The sequence below is a fragment of the Halichoerus grypus genome, chromosome 1, assembly GCF_964656455.1.
Source record: "Halichoerus grypus chromosome 1, mHalGry1.hap1.1, whole genome shotgun sequence".
In the NCBI taxonomy this organism is placed as follows: domain Eukaryota; kingdom Metazoa; phylum Chordata; class Mammalia; order Carnivora; family Phocidae; genus Halichoerus; species Halichoerus grypus.
The window spans coordinates 23,111,067-23,134,501 of record NC_135712.1 but is presented as its reverse complement, the minus strand read 5'-3'; the positions used below and the strand labels follow the sequence as shown (position 1 = coordinate 23,134,501).

At 34.9% G+C, this 23,435-nt stretch overlaps 1 protein-coding gene across 2 annotated transcripts in view; it reads left to right on the top strand.

Moving 5' to 3' along the window:
* The window catches only part of NCAM2 (neural cell adhesion molecule 2), a 511,417-nt gene that overhangs the window by 316,969 nt on the left and 171,013 nt on the right, over positions 1-23,435 (top strand). For both annotated transcript variants that reach the window (XM_078056776.1, XM_078056832.1), the window contains exon 6: positions 21,395-21,512. In XM_078056776.1, coding sequence (XP_077912902.1) covers positions 21,395-21,512 — 118 coding nt within the window. The remainder of the gene's footprint in view (positions 1-21,394; positions 21,513-23,435) is intronic.

Genomic DNA, 23,435 nt, shown 5'->3' with positions numbered 1-23,435 from the left:
ACAATGAAAATATTTTACATTTCATGGAATCAATCAGTAAAGTAAAAGACACCATCAACGTACTATCTGGCATTGTGCAGATGAATGACGTTGAGGACAATTCGTGTCTAGATTACATTCATGACATTAATGTGTTCTGTTCTTCAAACTGGGCTGCACTAAAGGATGACTTAGGCAGCAGTGTCACTATTTTATTCATATTGCAAGTTACTTATGACTAGTATCTCTTGCTTTCACTTTTTTTTGTATCATGCCCAATGGCTTTCAATAAAAGTGTAGATGGCCAGAGAATGTGTCTTGTTTTTTTTTTCTTTTTTTTTAAATTTTATCTTATTATGTTATGTTAGTCACCATACAATACATCATTAGTTTTTGATGTAGTGATCCACAATCCATTATTTTCGTATAACACCCAGTGCTCCATGCAGTACATGCCTTCCTTAATACCCATCACCGGGCTAACCCATCCCCCCACCCCCCTCCCCTCTAAAACCCTCAGTTTGTTTCTCAGAGTCCATAGTCTCTCATGGTTCATCTCTCCCTCCAATTTCCCTCCCTTCATTTTTCCCTTCCTTCTCCTAATGTCCTCTATGCTATTCCTTCTGTTCCACAAAAAGGTGAAACCATATGATAATTGACTTTCTCTGCTTGACTTATTTCACTTAGCATAATCTCCTCCATTCCCATTCATGTTGATGTAAAAGTTGGGTATTCATCCTTTCTGATGGCTGAGTAATATCCCATTGTATATATGGACCACATCTTCTTCATCCATTCATCTGTTGAAGGACATCTCAGCTCTTTCCATAGTTTGGCTATTGCGGACATTGCTGCTATGAACATTGGGGTGCATATGGCCCTTCTTTTCACTACATCTGTGTGTTTGGGGTAAATACCCAGGAGTGCAATTGCTGGGTCATGGGGTAGCTGTATTTTTAATTTTTTGAGGCACCTCCACACTGTTTTCCAAAGTGCCTGTAACCACCTTGCATTCCCACCAATAGTGTAAGAGGGTTCCCCTTTCTCCACAACCTCTCCAACATTCATTGTTTCTTGCCTTGTTAGTTTTTGCCATTCTAACTGGTGTAAGGTGGTATCTCAATGTGGTTTTGATTGGAATTTCCCTGATGGCTAATGATGATGAACATTCTTTCATGTGTCTGTTAGCTATTTGTATGTCTTCTTTGGAGAAGTGTCTGTTCGTGTTTTCTGCCCATTTTTTGACTGGATTATTTGTTTTTTGGGTGTTGAGTTTGTGAAGTTCTTTATAGATCTTGGATACCAGCCCTTTATCTGTAGTGTCATTTGCAAATATCTTCTCCCATTCTGTGGGTTGCCTCTTTGTTTTGTTGACTGTTTCCTTTGCTGTGCAGAAGCTTTTTACCTTGATGAAGTCCCAAAAGTTCATTTTGCTTTTGTTTCACTAACCTTTGGAGATGTATTTTGAAAGAAGTTGCTGTGGCCAATGTCAAAGAGGTTACTGCCTATGTTCTCCTCTAGGATTTTGATGGATTCCTGTCTCACATTGAGGTCTTTCATCCATTTTGAGTTTATCTTTGAGCATGTATCTTTTTAACAATGGAAACAGTTAAGAAACAAAGAATTCCATTTAAGTTAGATATAAATTAAATAAACACGCAGTTATAAGTAAAATTAGTTCCCTGTACTGAACACATTTTTAAGTACAGTATGGTGTGCCCCTTTATGGAGGTACACTTAGTTTTACTAGGATAAATGAGAGTGTGCCGTCTCTATGTCAAATTAGTCTTCTGTCTCTTACACACACACACACACACACACAACTAGCCTGATTTCTGTTCCCCTTATAAGACTTAGTTCAAGTATCATTCTAGAAAACTTTTCCCAATTTTATCTGCCTTATTACCTGACTTCCTCCCCTTGAGATCTCATAGCACTAGAAAATTTTATCTCTGTAAAATTTTCCCAAGTTCAGATATTTGAAAGGCCTCACCAAATTCCATATAGTATGCTCATGTAAAGGTCTTATTTTAAAGGAAAGGGTATGGTGCAGCAAGAGGAACAGAATGCAGGAAAACAGCAGACAGGTCTCCAGGATACAGTCTCCTGTGTGAGATCCTCCAGGGCCCTATTTGCACACAAAGGTGCTCTTTACCTTGAACCACCACTATCTGAGTGAGGAATCTTCAAGAAGCTCTCAGTGGGGGTCCTTAAGTAATTAAAGCAGGTTTTACAAATTGGTTAGTCCAGGTACAAACTATTAGTGCAGAAAATGTTTGGGGATCCCTAGGGGAGTTTCTGGTTCATCATAAATTCTTTGTCCGAAGTCAAATAACAGACATCCAAGTATCCCCAAAGGTATTTTAGAACTTTTTCAGCAGAGCTATTAACCAACTCCATCTCTACAATCTCTCTCTCAGTATACCTTTCACAGTGATTTGAAATTATCTATTTATGTGTGAAATTATCTCAAACTAGACCATTAATGCTTCAAGAACAAAGGTAATATTTTATAGCAATAAGCGTTTTGGATATAGAAAGCAGTCAACTTTTGAAATAATATCTTCAGTATTTAATTATTTTATACAAAAGTATCATTACCCCAATCACAGAAGGTATTTTATTTGATAATTATCACCGCTTACATTTTTTTCTCCTTAGAGAATAATCCAAAATAATCCAAATTATTTTACTATCACCTTGATCACATTTCCCTGTTGTACTACCAATCTACTAATCCAATTTCAGTTATCTTGCATGTATTTTAACAGTCTTATTGAGTTATATATAATACATAATAAAATGTATTTAAAATGCCGTATAGATACATGAATGCCAAATATATAGTATGAACCAATCACCACAATCAAGATAATAAATTTAAGTGAATATACCCATTAACCACAAAAGTTCCTGGAATTTATGTAAAAGTAATCTTGCAGGGGTGCCTGGGGTGGCTCAGTTGATTAAGTATCTGACTTTTTTTTTTTTTTAAGATTTTATTTATTTGACAGAGAGAGAGAGAGTGCACATAAGCAGGGGGAGCGGCAGAGGGAGAAACAGGCTCCCCGCAGAGCAGAGAGTCTGACGTGGGGCTTGACCCTGGGATTCTGGGATCATGACCTGAGCCGAAGGCAGACGCTTAATGACTGAGTTGAGCATCTTTTCATATGTTTGTTTACCTTGTGTCAGTTTTCTTTTAAAATCTTTAATCTACTTTCTTTACTGGATTATTTTCTTCTTATTGGAGATTTCAATTGCCTTGACCCTAATCTTTCAGGGGACATATTCACTCTTTCAATGTCAAATATATGGTTAGCTGTTGGCTTTTCGGAGATGCTCTTTATCAGATTGAAAAGTGACCTTTTCCTAAATTGGTAAGAAATTTTATCAAAAATGATTTCTGGGTCTTTCCAAATACTTGTTTTCTGAATCTAATGAGATAATAACAGTTTGCTTTTTTTTAAATCAATTAATTTGGTGAAATACATTGTCCAATTCTAGAATGTTAACTAACCTTACATTTCCATGTGGCCATAATGTGCTATTCTTTTATATAATATTGGATTTAATTTCCTAAAATTTTGTTAAGAATTTTTGCATCTGTGTACTTAGGAGATATTATTCTGCAGTTTCTTTCTTTCTTTCTTTCTTTCTTTTTTTTTTTTTTTTTTAGTTTTCTTCTCTTGTTATGCCTTTTTCTGATTTTGGTACCAAAATATTATTGGTCTCATTGAGAATTGGAATGAACTTTCTTTATATTGTGAAAGTTTGTGCTGGGTTTAATTTTTTTCATTAAATATTTAATAAAATTCATCATTAAAGCTATCTGGGTCTAGAGTTTACATTGCAGGAAGATTTTAAACTGCTATTTCAGTCTTTAATAGATAAAGGTTATCCCCTTCAAGTTATCTATTTTTTCTTAAGTGAAATTTGGTGGTTTATACCTTTGAAAGAATTTGTCCATTTAGTCTCAGTTGCTGACTTCATTGGCATAAAACGGTTCATAATATCTCTCTATTATCCTGCTAATATCTTTAGAGTCTATAGTCATCTTGACTTTTCAGTTCCAGTATTAACAACTTGTATTCTTTCTCTCTCTCCTCCTCTTTCTCTGTCTGTCTCTGCTCTTGTTCTCTCACTTTTTTTTCTCTGTCCCTCACTCCTTCTCTCTTCTTTTCTGATCAGTGTGGCTAGTATTTTACTAGTTATATTGGTCTCTTAAAGAAACCGATTTTGTTTAATTAGTTTTCTATTTGTTTTCCTTTTTACTTTATTTATCAATTTCCAATCTGATCTTTATTTTATCTTTTCTTGCTTATTTTGGGTATATTTGGGTAATTTGGGTAATCTGATCTTCTTTTCTATGTTCTTTAAGTTAAACCTGAAGACGCTAATTTGAAACCTTTCTTCTCTTCTAATGCGTACATTGAATGCTTGAGAATGCCCTATTTGTACTGTTCTAACTTAATTCCACAACTTTTAATATGTTGTGTATATTTGCCATTCAGTTCAAAATGCTTTGCAATTTCCCTTTTGATTTCTTATTTGTCCTATGGGTTAATTTAGAATTGTGTTTTTGTTTTCAAATATATAGAGGTTTTCCAAACACTGTTCTATCATAGTTTCTAGTTTGGTTCTAATGTGGTTAGAGAACCCACTTTCTTTGATTTAGATCTTTTCAAATGTATTTCCTGTGCAGTAGAAAAGAATGTGTGATCTGCTGGTTTGGTTAGAGTTTTAATAATAATTAGTTAAGTTAGGGTCAATTGATAATGTTGATCAAATCTTCTTTATCCTTCTTAACTTCTTGTCTACTTGCTCCATTAATTATTGAGAGAGGACTGTTTAATCTCTAATGAAATTATAGATTTATCTATTTCTCCTTGCAGTTCTATTAGTTTCTGCTTCATGTGTTTTGAAGCTCTGTTATTATATGCATAAAATTTAGAATTTATGTCATCTTGATGAATTGATTTCTTGATCACTAGGACATTAAGCAGTATATAGTCAGTTTAGTGGTCTTTTTTTTTTTTTTTTTAATTGTCAATTCTGACAGTCCTTAACTTTGTATTGGAGTATTTGCACAATTTATGTTAAATGTCTCATTGATTTAGTTGGGTTTAAATCTTGCTATTTGCTTTCTATATATCTTATCTGTTCTTTGTTCATTTCTTCTATTTATGACTCCTTTAGATTTTTGGAGTATTTTATATCAATCAATTAATTTTCTATCTTGGCTCGTTAACTATAAATCATTGTTATGTTATTTTAGTCGTTGATTTTCAGTCTTTCATCAAGTGATGTTATACTATTCACATGTTGAGTAACAGTATTCCCTTTCAGCTTTTGTGTAATTGTCATCATATGTTTTACATCTATATAAATTATAAACCCTGTGTTAGTTTTCCATCTGTGGTAACAAATTACCACAAATTTGGTGCTTGAACAACACAGATTTATTACTTCATAGTTTCTGTAGATCAGAAATCAAAGTAGGCTCAACTGGGATCCGCTCAGGGTATCGCAGGTCCACAATCAAGGTATTTGCGGGATTGCGCTCCTTGCTACCGATTCTGAGGAAGAATCCCTTCTAATATTCAGGTTTTTGATGGAATATGTCCTCTTTTTGTTGTAGGACTAAGGTTCTAATTCCTTGCTAGATATCACTCAGAGGAGGCTGTCCTTGGCTTTTAGGGGCATCTCTGGTCCTTACATGGGGGCTTCTCCCTCCACTGCCAGCAATGGTGTAGTCAACCCTTCTCATACTTGGAGTATTTCTGACTTTCCCTTCTGCTGCATCTCCTTCTCTCTTCTGTTTTGTATTCCAACTAGAGCGAGTTCTCTGCTTTTAAGGGCTCATGCAGTTAGTCTCACCTGGATTATCTAGGATACTTTAGGATAGTTTTCCCATTTTAATGTCTATAATCTTAATTATTATCTGCAAATTTCCTTTGCCATTTAACTTAACATATTTATAAATGGCTGGATTTGTGCATTGAGGCATTGACGGCATTAACACCTTTACAGAGGAGAGGGACATTATACTCTCTTATTCCCTATTGCCACTTTCTCTCTCTCTCTCTCTCTCTCTATATATATATATATAGTTGTTTAAATTGTCAATGAGTTCTTAAGGTGACTTTAATAAGGAAAGCAAAACTTTTATATGTAAACACATTGTTACCATTTCTAGAGTTCTGCATTATTTTGTGTATATTCAGATTTCCATCTGGTATCACTTCCCAAATGCCTGAATGACTTCCTTTAACATTTCTTACAGGGCAGGTCTACTAGTGCTGATTCACTTCAGTTACTGTATATCTGAGAAAATCTTCATTTTGCCTTTATATTTGAAATAAAATTTTGTTGAGTTAGAATTCTATATTGAAAGGTTTTTTGTTTTTTTTTTTTCTTTCAGTACCTTAAAAATTCTGAGCCATTATCTTTGGCCAGAGTTATTTCAGATGAAAAGTCTGCTCTAATCTTTATTTTGTGCTTCTGTACCTAAAGAACCCACCCACCTAGTCCTCCTAGATTCTTGAATATTTTTCTCTTTATCACTTGTTTTAGGCAATTTGGATATGATATACCTTGGTGTAGTTTTCTTCATTATTCTTGTCCTTAGCTTTTATTTTGACATACTTGGGTTATAATCTTTATCAGATTTGGAAATCTTTCAGCCAGTAGATCTTCACATACTGCTTTCTGTCCCACACTCCTTTGGAACTCTAAGTTCACATCAACTAGGCCACTTGAACTTACCCTACATCCCTCAGATGTTCTGTTCATTTTCTTTTAGTCCTTTTTTTTTTCTTGATGTATTACTTTTTTAATAGTTTCTGTTACTTCTTTCAAGTTATCTTTTCTTCTGCAATGTTTAATCTACTACTAATCCTGTCATGTGTATTTTGCCTTCAGACACTGTAGTTTTAATATGTATAAATTTGATTTTTAACATAGCTTCCAAGTCTGTAACATGATCAGTCTTTGCTCTAGATTCTTGAACATATGGAATGCAGTTATAGTAACTGCTTTACTGTTCGTGTCTGCTAATTCTGTCATCTGTGCCATTTCTGGGTCACTTAAGGTTGGATGTATTTTTCTTTCCTCATCATGTCTCATATTTCCTGCTTCTTTTCATGGTGAATAATTTTAAATTAGATGCCAGAATTTGTGGATTTTACTCCTTTACTGTGCTGAGTATTTTTGTATTTATTTTAAGTCTTTTTCAGGAATCCAGATGAGTTACTTGGATACAGTTTCATCCTTTCAGTTCATGCTTTTAAGTTTTGTTAGGGGGGAACAAAATAGTCCAGAGCTAATTTTGCCTCACTCTTGAGGTAAAATCTTTCTAAATTCCTTATTTGCCATATTTTATGAGGTGCTTTTGTTTTGTTTTGTTTCTTCTCATTTTTTTTTTTTTTTTTTTAATCTGGCTCATGGGAATAAAAACTATTTGTTTCTCTGTTTGAGCTTTGCAAATTGTTTCTCCTGAATCTTTTGGGAATTTCTCTCCCTGGACTCAGTAGTTTCTTTTCATGGACATACGTGCAGCAGTACTCATCTGGAAGACCCCAGGGAAACTTACTGCAGACCTCAGGAAGTCCTCATTGCCCACCTGTCTCCTGTCTGGTACTCTGTCCTGTGAACTTTGCTTCCCCTGACTGCCTTCCCTGCCTCAATTCAAGGAGACTTCTAGACTCCAGCTGGGCCCCTCCTCCCTCTACTGCAGCTTATAAACTCTCTCTAGATAATTAGCTGGGGCAGTAGTAGGACACACCCATTTCCTTTTATATTTCAGAGATCACTGTTGACTGCTTTGTTGACTGATTCACAATGTCTTGAAAACTGCTGTTTTGTACAGTATGTTTGATTCTTGGTTCTTTCTTTTACTTGGTAGAATAAATCGGGTGCCTATTTCTACATCTTGGCTGGAAGCTGACATTCTTGTATATAATATTTCAACATAGTAAACAAAATTCTACAGAGAATGACAAGGATTTGAATAATGCTAGCAGTATGTTTTGTTTGTGATGTTGTTAAATCCTGACCTCAAAATATCACAGTCTCCTGTTCTGTACTGAATGTAAAATCATTTTGTATCTATATATCTATGTCTAAATTTCATTTTCTGCCTGTGTTGTCCATACATTTTACTTTGAAATTAATTTATTTTTGTTAATTAATTAATTTAATTGTACTCCAGTTTTGACACTGGACTGTTGATAGCCGGGTATCACAAAGCTACTCTGAAAGAGCCAAAGCCATGAACTGAAACATGGCCAGCATTCTAGGCCAACAAGTCTATGTCTCATAAACAGAAAGACTAGAGAAGCTGTGGAATCTGCAATTCATGATAGATAAAAACAAGCAGCAAGAAGTAAAAGGATTTTCAGAATTCATTTGGCAGATCAGAGTAATGAGTTAAAGAAAGGGGAGGAGTTTGATAAAGTAAAGTAGAAACAAGCACATCTTGAACATAAGCCAAGACTCTCTTAGATTGGGAAATTTATGAGATTTTCCTGCTTCTGAACAATGGGCAACTGACTTCTCCAGGAGTCGTGGACTGTGTTAGTATGTCACCTTAATGAATCTGATGGATCATTGTTATACATTTAATTATAAATTAAATAATGCCATTATTTATATTATACAATTATAGTATTTATAATACAATTATAATTTTCCAAAACCTCACCATGCAATTTTTTAAAAGTTTGCATATTTGATTTATGTTAACATACAGTAAAATTTACTTTTTTTATTTTCACTGTATAGTTTGATGAATTTTAATGTATGCATAGATTCATGTAACCACCATCACCACAATCAGTAAACAGAATTCTTCCATCATCCCCAGACACTTTTATTTTTTTCCTTTTGAAGTTACATCTTCCTATAACCTCTAAGCCCCACATACCCACCACTCCCTTTCCTTCACTATAATTTTATCTTTTCAAGAATGTCACATAAATGGATTCATCCAAAATCTAACCTATCTAGGGTAAATAAATACCTAGGAGTTGGGTTCCAGGGCTATAAGGTTAGTGCATGTTTTTAATTTCATGAGAAACTGCCAAATCATTTTCCATGATGGCGGTATAATTTTGAATTCTTTCTAGTAATATATAAGAAGTCAAGTTGCTTCTCATTCTCACTGGTGTTTGATCTTGTCAGTGTTTGATTTTTTGTTTTTAATGCTACACATCAAAATAGGTGTGTAGTGAAATCTCTGTGGTTTTAATGTGCATGTCTGCAATGTATTGCCATGGCTTTATGCTGTGGCCAATGATAGTGCACACCTTTTCATGTGCTTGTTTCTCATTCCTGTATCCGTATATCCTCGTCTGTGAAATGTCTTTGCAATGTCTGTACCCACGTTCTAATTGGATTATATTTTTCATTACAGTGTTAGGGTTCCTTACAAATTTTATAAGAGCAGTTTTGCTCTCCAAACAGCCTCTTTAGTGATGTCTGTTCACTTCTTTTGCACTTTTTTTCTTACTATTGAATTTAGATTGTCTATATATTTCAGATACAATTCCTTGCTCAGAGATGTGTTGATTTGCAAGTACTCTCCCTCATGCTGTGGCTTATCTTTTCATTCTCTTAACAGTGTAATTCAGAAAGCAAAGCCTTTTAACTTTACTTTTAAAGAAGTCCAAGTATTAATCTTTTTCTTTTATGGACCATTCTTTTGGCGTCATGTCTAAGAACTCTTCACTTAGCCCAGAGTCACAAAGATTTTTCTCCCAAGTTTTCTCATAAAAGTTTTATACTTTTATTTATAAAAGTATATTTATACAGAGAGAGACACAGTGAGAGAGGGAACACAAGCAGGGGGAGTGGGAGAGGGAGAAGCAGGCTTCCCACCTAGCAGGGAGCCCAACGTGGGGCTCGATCCCAGGACCCTGGGATCATGACCTGAGCCAAAGGTAGATGCTTAACAACTGAGCCACCCAGGCGCCCCAAAGTTTTATACTTTTATGTTTTCAGTTTAGTTCTTTGATTCATTTGGGGCTCAGTTTTGTAGGAGGGATAAATTCTGTCCTCAGGTTCATGTATTTGCATATGGATAACCAATTATTTAAAAACCATTGCTAAAATACTATTATTTCTCCATTGAAATGCCTTTGTTCTTAGCAAACTAAAATTTTAGAACATTGGCTGTATCGTAGGAGTCTATTTCTGGACTCTTTTCTGTTCCACTGATCTATGCACCTATCCCTGAACCATTATTGTGCTTCCCTAGTTGCATAGCTTTACCCAGGTCTTAAAATCAGACAGTATGATTTCTATGACTTTGTTCTTCTTTTACAAAAACATTTTGTAAATTCTAGTTTTTTTGCCTTCCACTTAAACTTTAGAATCATTCTGCCTACAAAATTATATACTGCTGGGATTTTAATTAGAATTGTATAGAGTCTTGATAGCAATTTTGAAATATCTGACATATTTTTCAATGTCGAGTCTACAAATATATCAACAGGGTATGTCTCCTCATTTATTAAGGTATTTTTTTCACTTCTTTGATCTGTTTGTAGTTTTTAGCATTCAGATGCCATATGTGAATTTTGTTTGATTAATACCTAAGTGTTATATTTTGGAGCTATTGTATATACTTTTACATTTCTTTTTTTTTTTTTTTTTAAGATTTTTTTATTTATTTATTTGACAGAGAGAGAGACAGCGAGAGAGGGAACACAAACAGGGGGAGTGGGAGAGGGAGAAGCAGGCTTCCCGCGGAGCAGGGAGCCTGATGCGGGGCTCGATCCCAGGACCCTGAGATCATGACCTGAGCCGAAGGCAGTCGCTTAACCAACTGAGCCACCCAGGCGCCCCTATACTTTTACATTTCTAATATTTCATTAAATATAATATAAATATAAATGTAGATATATATTAGTATATATTTAATTGTTCATTGCAAGTATGTATACAGAAAAATGATTATTTTTGCGTGTTTTTTCTCATATCTTGTGACTGTGTTAGGTGCATTTATTAGTTCTAGCAATGTTTTTATAGAATTTTGGATGTGCAGTGAAGACAACAATGCATCTGCAAATTGGAAGAAAATTATTTTTCCTTTCCAATTGTCTGCTTTTTATTCTCATTTGTTGCTTAGTACTGTGTTGGCCTTCAGAATGATGTTAATAGGAGTGTGTAGTGGGGACTTCCTTACTTGTTCCCAAGCTTGGAAATAAAGTATTTAATCTTTTACCTGAGCATCACATGGATTTGGTTTGTTTTCAGTGTATTCTGTTTTCCATTCTTCTATTTCCTCTTCCCTGCCTTCTTTGGATTGTGTGAACATTACTTACCATTCTATTTTACCTATCATGTTTTGGGCTATATCTATTTTTCCCATTGCTACTGTGATTAAAACGTACCTATTAATCTTGGAACCAGTATTTTACTGTCTCATTTGAAATGTAGAAACTGTAGCACCATCTAGGTCCTTCTATCCCTTTCTTCTTTGTCTTAGTTGTCTTCCGTATTATACCTGCATTAATCGAAAACCCCTATACTCAATGTTAAAGTTCTATTTCTATCATTAGACATATTTTTACAAAGATATTTATGATTTCTCTTGCTCTTTCTTCATCCCTAAAGTTTCCTCTGATAAAATTCTCTTTTGTCTGAAGAATTTCCTTTTCTAATTCTTTTAGGATATAATCTTCTGGTAGAAGTTTTATTAATTGTCTTTAACCTGAGAATGATAATGTCTTTATTTTACCCTCATTTCTGAAGGATATTTTTGCTGGACATATAGAACTTTATTCTGACAAATCGTTCTTCATGGCACTTTAAAAATACTGTTTCACCTCCTTTTGGCCTCCGTGGTTTCTGATAAGAAACCTACAGTTATTTGAATTATTGTTTTCCTATAACTGATATATTTTTTTGTAATTGTATGGCTTTAGCTTTTAGCAATTTGATTATGATGTTGATATTTTCATTTTTCCAAACAATCTGTCCAAATTCAGGCCACATATTGTGACCAGACTTCTGTGGGCTGTGGATTAAAAATTAGTTACATTTTCAAAACCTTTGCAGTATTTTCAGATCTGTATACATGTGTACCGTTGGCCACTTCAGTACCTGTGTGGCGGTTTAGCTCTTAGTTCAATTCTCAAAGTCGTGGTACTGTTTAAGATCAGATCTACAAATGCACAGCTCAGGGCTGAGCCCAAGATTTCATGAATAACTTGATGCAGTTGCTTTCCTAAGCTCTTTCTACTCTGTGATGCCTCCCATGCTTTCCTGTTCTGCAAGTCTCCAGTTTACAGTCCCTTGGACTAAAAACTGGGGTTTTAAAAAATAGAAATAAAATAATAATAAAAACTGGGGTTTTATCTACCCCTCACTGCCATAGATGTGCCCTTATTGAGGGCCAACTAGCTGGAGGAAAGAGAAGGAGGAAAACAGTGGGATTTTTCTTGCCCTCTTGGGACCACCGTTTTTCTGACTGATGAGGAAGCATGTCTTCTTTCGGAGACTCAGGCACTTGCAGGCTCCCACTGCTGTGCCAGGGAATCTCTTCTGCTCCCTCAGACCAAACTAGAAAGCTTCTCTGGATCTCCAGTGGGCCATGTTGATTATTTTTAGGGTTTCCAGCTGCCTTCAGTCCAACCAAGGGGTTCTGAAGAAAAAAAATTTTTTTCACAGATTTTCTTTTTCAAATTCTGATATGTTTTTTTTTTTTTAAAGATTTTATTTATTTATTTGATAGAGAGAGACACAGCAAGAGAGAGAACACAGGCAGGGGGAGTGGGAGAGGGAGAAGCAGGCTTCCCGCCGAGCAGGGAGCCCGATGCGGGGCTCGAACCCAGGACCCTGGGATCATGACCTGAGCCGAAGGCAGACGCTTAACGACTGAGCCACCCAGGCGCCCCTCTGATATTTTTCTAGTAATGATATGCCTGCTACTATTTACATTTCAGAATCCTCAAAGAGATTATCCATGCATGCTGTCCTAGTGTTAGGAAAGAATTAAATGACACGGACAGGATGCATTGGGGTTACTTTCATTAACCCAGACCTAGAAATCTATAGTATTATTTTTAAACTTGTTGACACATATATGATCAGGATTTCTTGTTCTTTTTTTAAACTCAGAATGAATATCTTTTTAATAAAAATATTAACTGAAATGATTTACAGCAGCTCACTTGATTGACACTCAATTTGTCGTTCTAGTGTGGCTCTGAACGTTTAGCTCAGACTTTAGGATACCTCAGCCTATTTACTAACTTTTGACAGGAGTGTATTTAAGACCATATATATCTACTTTAGTAAATGGGGCAACATTAAAGGACTTTATAGGGGAAAAAAGAAAAGAGGCTGTAACTCTTCTTTGTTTCTGGCAGTCTATCACAGATGAAAATTATATTGGTCTTATAAAATTTGTTCTTTTAAAAAATATGTAAGGGGCACCTGGGTGGCTCAGTCGTTAAGCGTCTGCCTTCGGCTCCGGTCATGATCCCAGGGTCCTGGGATCGAGCCCCGCATCAGGCTCCCTGCTCGGCGGGAAGCCTGCTTCTCCCTCTCCCACTCCCCCTGCTTGTGTTCCCTCTCTCGCTGTGTCTCTCTCTGCCAAATAAATAAAATCTTTAAAAAATAAATAAATAAATAAATAAATAAATAAATAAATAAAAAATATGTAATAGTAACTTCCCCAAATTATGAGCTATATGATCATTTGATGGTTTGTTCTGATATCTATTCAGATATTATAGTAAACTGGACAGTTTTTAATACCAGGATAACCTTTTTCCTCCCAACGTTTTTGTTATCATCATCATTACCTTAATTCCTGTTAAATAAATGAGCCAAAGAAGAACCCCCTCCTCCTATATTAGTCCTCATGTTGTTTTCTTTCTCTTAGCATGGAAGGATGGAATCCTTCCACCATTAACTCAAAACCTCATTAGCACCAAATTCACATTTAACAAATCTATTGTTTTATTTTTTAATTTAATTTAATTTTATGTTATGTTAGTCACCATACAGTGCATCATTAGTGTTTGATGTAGTGTTCCATGATTCATTGTTTGCATATAACACCCAGTGCTCCATGCAATACGTGCCCTCCTTTTTTTTTTTTTTTTTTTTTTTTTTTTAAAGATTTTATTTATTTGACAGAGAGAGACACAGCGAGAGAGGGAACACAAGCAGGGGGAGTGGGAGAAGGAGAAGCAGGCCTCCTGCAGAGCAGGGAGCCCGATGCGGGGCTCGATCCCAGGACCCTGGGATCATGACCTGAGCCGAAGGCAGACGCTTAACGACTGAGCCACCCAGGCGCCCCCAATACGTGCCCTCCTTAATACCCATTACTGGGCTAACCCATCCCGCACCCCTCTAAAACCTTTAGTTTGTGTCTTGGGGTCCATAGTCTCTCATGGTTCATCTCCCCCTCCGATTCCCCCTCTTCATTTTTCCCTTCCTTCTCCTAATGTCCTCCATGCTATTCCTTATGTTCCACAAATACGTGAAACCATATGATAATTGACTTTCTCTGCTTGACTTATTTCACTTAGCATAATCTCCTCCAGTCCCATCCATGTTGACGCAATACCCAGGTGGTTATTCATCCTTTCTGATGGCTGAGTAATATTCCATTGTATATTGTTTTAAATATAGCCAAATATGCATATTTTAACCATTTAGAATCCACCTGCTTTGCACACCTTGCAGAAGTGCACCCACCTTCTGCTAGCTGTAGACAAGACAAACTCTGGGCCAGTCCAAACCACAGCTGCCCTCTGGAGTTCTCCTGCTGTGCTGCTGAGTGACGTCACCTAGACACAGAAGCCTCCTTCTCAAATCACCTCTCCCAGGAGTTTCCTTGCCCTCCTCCCCCTCTGAGTGGTGCCCCTTCCCACACATACTGTCTCTGGTAGGTCTCTTGCTAGGAAGAATTCACCCTCTTATGCAACTGTCCAAGCACCACCCAAATAAACCCTATTGTCTCCTGCATGCCACCATGATCAGTCCTGAAATCCTCCAACTGATCACATTTCCCAACAGATTGACTTTTCCAGAATTTCTTAAAAGTGATCATTACTGGGGGTACCTGGGAGGCTCAATCAGTTAAGCATCTGCCTTTAGCTCAGGTCATGATCTCCGGGTCCTGGGATCGAGCCCCACGCCACTGCTGTTGGGCTCCCTGCTCAGCGAGGAGTCTGCTTCTCCCTCTCTCTCTGCACGCCCCCCCCCCCGCTCATTCTCTTTCTCTCAAATAAATAATCTAAAAAAAAAAAAAAAAAGTGTGATCATTACTAACTCTCTAGGAATATGTTCTGAAACCTTACACATTAAGATTAATTTTAAATATATACTATGGCTTTACTTTTAAATTACTTTTCTTGACAGCATTATAAGACTTCTCTTTAAAGGCTAATTTGAATTACCAAATTGTGTTCTCTCATTTTGTACCTCAGGTGACGTCAAAAGTTTTTGCCTTAGAACTCTTCATATTTGTAAAACTATTGGGGATTCCTCAAGGTTTTGTTTATGTGGGCTATGCCCATTTATATATATCATATGTATATCATATTAGGCATTGAAATGAGAAGTTTTAAAATATTTGATTAATTCATTTAAATTTTAAAATGTTAATTTGTTAATTGTCAAAAATAATAAGTATGCTAATCCAAGTATCATATTAAAGAAAATGACGTTTTGAAAAATATAGTAAAACAGTGGCTTTTTACATTAAAATTTATTATTGCAGTACAGTTGACAATGGCGCATTTGTTTCAGATGTACACCTTAGTGATTCGATAATTCTATACATTACTCAGTGCTTACCATGATAAGTGTAGTTCACCGTCTGTCACCACACAACATGCTTACAATATTAGTGACTATTTTCCCTGCTGCACTTTTTATCTCTGTGACTTATTTTTTTTTTATAACTAGAAGTTTGTACCTCTTAATCCCCTTCACCTGTTTTATCCAGCTCCCCACCCACATCCCTTCTGGCAATGACTAGTTTGTTCTCTGTATTTAAGAGTCTAGTTTCTTATTTGTTTATTTCTTTGTTTATTTGTTTTTGTTTTTTTAATATATTTTACATATGAGTAAAATTATATAGCATGAGTCTTCTCAATCTGACTATTTCACTTAGCATAATACCCTCAAGGTCGATCCATGTTGTCACAGATGTCAAGATTTCATTCTTTTTTAATGGTTAAGTAATATCCCCTTGTGTGTGTGTGTGTGTGTGTGTGTGCGTGTGTGTGTGTGTGTGCGTGTGTGTGTGTGTGTGTGTGTGCCACTCTTATTTATCCATTCATCTATTGATGGACACTTGGTTGTTTCTGTATCTTGGCTATTATAAATAATGCTGCAATAAACAGAGGGATGCATATATCTTTTTGAATTGGTGTTTTCATTTTCATTTTCATTTCAATACTCAGTATTGAAATTACTGGATTATATAGTATTTCTATTTTGAATTTTTTCCGTTAACTCCATACTGTTTTCCATAGTGGATGCACCAATTTACAATCTGACCAACAGTACCTGAGGGTTCCCTTTTTTCTATATCTTCACCAACACTTGTTATTCCTTGTCTTTTTGATACTAGCCATTCTTACTGGTGTGAAATGATATATTGTTGTGGTTTTGTTGGCATTATGGTTTTGATTTCCCCGATGATTAGTGATGTTCAGCATCTTTTCATGTGTCTGTTGGCCATCTGTATGTCTTCTTTAGAAAAATGTCAATTCAGGTCCTCTGTCCATTTTTAAATCAGATCATTAGGATTTTTAGTGTTGAGTTGTAGAAGTTCTTCATATATTTGGGATATTAACCCCTTATTGGATATATCATTTACAAATATATGAATATGTCTCCTCAGGCAAGGAAAACAAAAACAAAAATAAACTATTGGGATTATGCCGAAATAAAAGGCTTTTTTGCACGACAAAGGAAATAATCAATAAAAAAAAGGCAAACTTTTGTTCTGTTTTGTTTTTTACACCTTTGCAAGTTTCTCTAGTGTGTACTGTAACAGAAGACAGGGAGATTCTTATATGTGTGGCTGCATTCAATCTTCTGTGATATATTTTTAAACCTGAGAAAAAGACTCTTTTAGACAAGGAGATTATTGAACTTTTCCTCCATTAGCACAGTCCTGTAACTGGGATTGTGAAAATGTGAGAATTTTGCAGGAGAAATCCATATTCACACAGATATGTGGTTGGTAAAGGGAAGGCATCATAAGACCCCCTGAATGGGTTTTGAGGACTTCTGGGGTTCTTGAAACATACTTTGTGTACTATAGAATATTGTTAATCATAGAACGTACTCCAAAAAGCATAAAAATGGCCATGCTTAATTGTCTAAGACATGTCAACATGTCTAAGACTTTCAGAATTTTTTTTTTTTATTTTGCCTTGAGTTATCCTCTATTATTAACTTTAGTCTTTTATTTAGTTATCACCTCTTACTGTGGAAACAAGAAGAAAATGAAAGTAGTGCTTTCCATTCTTCCAACTTCAATTTTTCACTTGGATGTTCTTTGGTAAGGGTTATAATGCTTATAGACATCCAGTTATGAATTAACTTTAGGAAATTATCTGAAAATTATTTACTTCAACTTTATTGTTTTACTTTCTTATTTGTTCATTATATATTTTTTTCTGGTTATAAAAATAATCCACAGTTGGAGTTGAAAATCGTGTAATGACCACTGAAGGCAATTTGGTTTAGTCCTTTTCAGTCAAAATTGTATATGCATTTACTCTTTGACATATCAATTTTACTTCTAGATAATTAACTGGAGCATTGATTGCACTAGATAAAGATTGTAATAGATAAATACTTGGGTATTCTCAGGTGACATAACACATGCCCAGTAGTTTATCCACATGGTAGAAGACTGTGTAATTTGAACAGGAGTGAGAAAGTTCTCTACATAGTAACATGAATATATCCCTTACATGTATTATTAGTTTGAGAAAAGAAGCACAGTACAGAAAAGGGTATATTTTGTAAAAAGAAGGAAACATAAAAAAAATGTGTGTTAATATTTGCATGAAATTGCAGGTAATTAATTAAGTGGTTAAGGAGGAAAGGGGTAAGGTACTGTTGGGAGGGGAAGGTCAAGAATTTTAATCAAAATGTATTCCACTTTCTGTCTGTATAATTTTGACTTCTCTAAATACATAGTAAGTGGAATCATAGACTATTTGTCTCTCTGTGACTGGTTTATTTTACTTAGTATAGCATCCTCAAGGTTCATCCATGTGTAGTATATGTCAGAATTAATTTTCTTTTTAAAGCTAAATAATATTCCATTTTGTTCCTGTACAACAGTTTGCTTATCCTTTAATGCATTGATGGACATTTAGGTTGCTTTCACTCGTAAAATACTGTGAATAATGCTGCTATGAATATGAACATGGCTGTACGAATTCCTCTTTGAGACCTTGCTTGCAATTCACCTTCTATGTCTTCCCCTGGAAGCTGCAAACCTTCAGTAGACTCCAGAGATCCAAGATAGTTAGATTAGACAGATTCTGCAATTGCTGCTCAAGTGGGGAGACAGATGCCTGGTGCTTACTATTTTACCATCTTTTTCAAATCCTCCCTAATGCTAATTTCTAAGTGTCACACAGCCTTAAGAGTAAAAACAAGGAAAAGTAAATAAGAAAGGGCCGTGAGTAGTAATTTTAGTAGTCTTCTGCCAGATAAAGGATATACATGTGAATTTATTTGATGATATATATTTTGGCCAGATCTGATTAATCAATGAGTTATGAAAGAGTAGCTTTCCTGACAGTGGTGGTGATTGGGGGTGGGAAGATTGTTACCCTTATCCTGAATAAATTTGGGAGGATTATTGGTGGTGGTCAATTTGAACCACATGAGTATTCCATAGTTAATACTATGTTCTTCATCTTCTGAGAAATATCTAAGGGGTAGTGTGTGGAGGAAGACTGCAAGACACAAAAGACATGTGGGACTGCTGGATGCTATTGTTGATGAAAGGGAATTAAGCTGTCAAATTAGTGGAAACTTTGGGGCCTGAGCAGCCAATGAGGGAAATTATAACATGAAGTTGGACCAAAATCTCCATTTAAGTCAGAGTTCTGGAGCTACCTCCCTCCACATTCTCATGTTTCTTAAAGCCAAAGAATGAGAACTGAAACTTACCAGAAAATACTGGCTACTTAATATATACAGAGTATAAGTCTTTGTAAAGTTATTAAAACTAGATATTTCAGATACAGTCAAATTAAAAAAAAGAGTATTTTTAAGAAGTTAGAGTAGAAAAATATACTAGATATGGATCTTATGAGATAACAAGACATTTGGATGAAATATAATTGTAATCCCTTTTAAAATTATTTAATCCAGGGGCACCTGGGTGGCTCAGTTGGTTAAAAGACTGCCTTCAGCTCAGGTCATGATCCCGCGTCGGGCTCCCTGCTTTTCCCGGAGCCTACTTCTCCCTCTCCCTCTTCCTGCCTCTCCCCCTGCTTGTGCACTCTCTCTCTCTCTGTCAAATAAATAAGTAAAATCTTTAAAAAAAATGTATTTAATCCAACTCAATAACGAATTCAGAACCAATGAGGCAATACACATAAAAATGCTCTATAGTCTAAACCGCGGCTAACAAATTCCCTGAATATCTTGGCATCAGAACTAGGGAACACCTCTGCAGGTTTTGAATGCTATTATTCTTCAGAATAGTTCTGAAATTACTCTTAAAATTATCATATAAATATGGAATAGTAATATTGTTCGACAAATCCACACTGTAAGAACGCACATTTCATGAGCAGAGTCATTGTATCGTAAAATGTAAACGTTAAGATTTGTCAATTCTTACAGATCATCCAGCATATGCAGTTTACACTATAGAAGAGAAAATTATGATAAAGAATAAATAATTTGTTTCAGTTAGTAAAAATAATTGGACAAGAACTGGAGCATGTGATTCTCCATTTTGAAGTGTTTCTATTTACACAAATATTTTACTATAGATAGAATTTCTATTAAAGAGTTCATTTGCTTTCTAATTATCTAATGGGTTAAAAATATTTATTGTTGTAATAAAAAATAGTCATTGTGCTATTGCAACTATGTTTATTATAACAAAATGAAAAGCATTACATTTTGATTAAAGTGTTCTTTTCTATAATTACAAAAGAACTAAAACAAGATACAGAAAGTCAAATTTCAGTGTACTTAAAATGCAGAGTTAATGTCTGAAAACAGTCCATCCTATTGTAATACTTGTAACTATTATGTTACTTTAGAGACAGCATGTCAGATCATGTCCCTTGTATCTAAATTCATAAAGGCAGAAACTTGATTTATCGTGCTTAATTGCTAAGATACATATCAGTTCCTACCCCCACCACTAATGGCAATAATACAGCATCAGTGCTGACCTGAATGCTATTGTAAAGATATTTAATTATTATCAAACTTCTAAATGCCTGTCTGGTCATGTTGTTTAGGATATATAAAAAACAATTCTATTAATATAATTAATTTTAGGAATATTATTTGTTGGATTCAATTGAAAATCATAAAAGTGTGCATTAAATAAAAATTTGTGCTGTACTTTGAAATTTAGCATCATTATGGATGCTATTGATTTGTTTATTGCAAACAGTACATTTTAGTAACAGTTTCAACATGTCCAAAATGTGCAGCATATACAGTTTTTGCAATGTAATTAGTTAGAAATTGGGGAAGTTTAATTTTAAAATTGAATTGTTCATGAAAATCTATTTCATATTCTCTATGGCTTGAGCAGTTTCTCTTCATAAAATGTTCTATAGTTGTGTGAAGAAATTAAGTGCAGTTAATCAGAAAGAACATTATAGTTTGACACCTAATTTGAAAGCCCTGTCTTGAAGCAGTGAATGATTGCTTATAGAATTACATATGCCGATGAGGACCCAAATAGGAAATCCATTTATGCTCCAAGTAGATCTCAGTGTTGATGTCAGTCAGGGTGGTATTGTCTGTCTTTTTGTGAGAAATATTTCATAAAAGTATATATATAAAAGTATATATAAAAGCATATGATCCAAGAGCTTTTCTTGGATTCTTATATATAAAATAAAGTATATATAAAAGTATATATATATAAATCTGTTAAATGTCTCATTTCTCATTTAGTTTGATAGGTTAAAAATAATAGAATAACATTAGCATGAATTTTTTAATTATTGTACATTGGAAGGCAGATCAGGGGTCTTAAAGTCATCTTACTGTGCAACCAAATCAGTCCTGTCGATATAAGTACGGAGGTAAGAGATCAAGTTCTAAAGCTTAGCATTTTAACAAAAACAACAACAAAAAAGTCGTTGTAAGAAAGTCCCAATGGCATTGATGAAATGTTTTTCATCTCTATTTAATCCATATTCGTCTCTTTTTTCAGTGCCGCCAGTGATCACAATGCCTCAGAAATCCTTTAATGCCACAGCAGAGAGAGGAGAAGAGATGACGTTATCCTGCAGGGCCTCTGGCTCTCCCGAGCCCTCCATCTCCTGGTACAGGTAGGTTACGCATACACGTCCTTCAGGCTTGTGTCCAGAATCAATCTCATGGAAAAAGATTTCTGATCTTATTTTATCAAGGCTAAAAACACTCCTTTGAATTTTATTAAAAGGTTATGGTGGTTTTGTTTTCAGTTAAATTGGTTAGATTAAATTGTTAAAGAGATTAACAGAGTGATTTAACCCAAGTCAAAGGCTACACTCATGGTGCTGGCTATTCTTTGTATGAGGCATGTTTCTGGCCCAGAAGCCCAATGACTGATTCAACCACATTGATGTTACTGCTAGAAAGTATCTAGAAATACGAATGCTAGTATTAATAGCACCACCATCGTATGTATATAAAAACCATTTTATTGGAATGTAATTGTATATCTTAATTATGTACCATTTTATTCAGGAAAAAAGCTAATTATGTACAGTTAAATTTCCATAAATGTAATGTCATTTTTAAAAAGCTTACTTCATCAAATGAATAAACTCTCTATTCTCAATCTGTTCTTTGACAGTTTTTTACTGTCAAAAATTCTTTAGAAATATATAAAAGTATGTATGTACTTTGACATTTCTAAAGAATTTTTCAATGCTATTTGATTTCTATTAACCATCAAACAGATATCAACATATTTCATTCTTTTATGTTATGGCTCTGTTAAAAAGGAGACAATGAAACTTTACAAATGGACAATCTTAAAAATACATCTTAGTTATTAATTCAGGTTACCACTCAAGCATAGCTACGGATATTTATAGAATCTCTTCTACACTTCATAAACCAAACAGTGTAAGAAAAATCACAAGAAAACAATTAGTAGAAATATATTCACATTGGCAAAAAGTAGCCATAGTGAGGATTAGGTTTCTTCAAAAAAACAATTTTAAGAAGAATAATTGCAATCCAATTCCCCTTTTTTCTATTTCTTCCTGAGCACTTACTGATATTCTGCACATTTCAAACCTTTATCCATTTAATACAGCAGGTAGCAATAAACAAGATATTTCTTCAAATAAGGTAAATAGATGTTCTTTGCAAAGATGAATTCCTTTGTGACATACTGTTGGTATTTTCTAAAGGATTACACATCAAACATTAACATATTCACCCCAGATAATGATCCTGTTATCTCAGAGACTTCTGGTTTCTGGTGTGTATCATTAAGAGTCAATATCACATCTAATTGCAGCACAGAAAAGCTCTTGGATCATTCATTACAATGAACAAATATTGTTCTAGAATCTCATTCTCATCATTTTATCTTTCCAGAGAGACTTCCTTCTGTTTAGATTTCTGTCTTAAAGTTCAACATTTGTTCAAAATTCTCATATTTAAGTGGAAACATAATTATCATACAGGCTAGAATAAATCAAATTCAGAGGTTAACATAGTAAGTCATGTAAACTATAATTTTTAATCATTAAATCTTCATATGACATTTGTTTCATCCCTTTAACGGTGTAAATAATAATTGTTCTATTCTCTGGATATTTAATATATAATCGGAGAATGGGAGTATATGATAGTGACATTGACAAAGCTAAAATTAGTATTAGAGGGAAGTTTTTATTCTGACATATTTATATGTAGATATAAGCATGTTATCCTTGCTAAAAGAAAAAAAATCCTGTAATCATTAGGTAATATAGTCTACGGCCATCCCACCCTGAGCGCGCCCAGTCTCTAGGGCAGCAGTCCAACGAGAAAGACTACCTGTTGCACAGAGATATTTCCAAGGGATATGAGTGAAGCCGATAAAGAAAACGGTTGAGGACCAAACAGTGGGGAAAAATAAGTTTTCACAAGGAGAATCAGGAGCACTTGGTGACATGGAAGCCAAAGTGGGAATAAAAGCCGCTACTCTAGAATATCTCTACCTTTGTTCCATTCAAATGCTTCTTCTACATCTTTTGAGAATATCATATGGA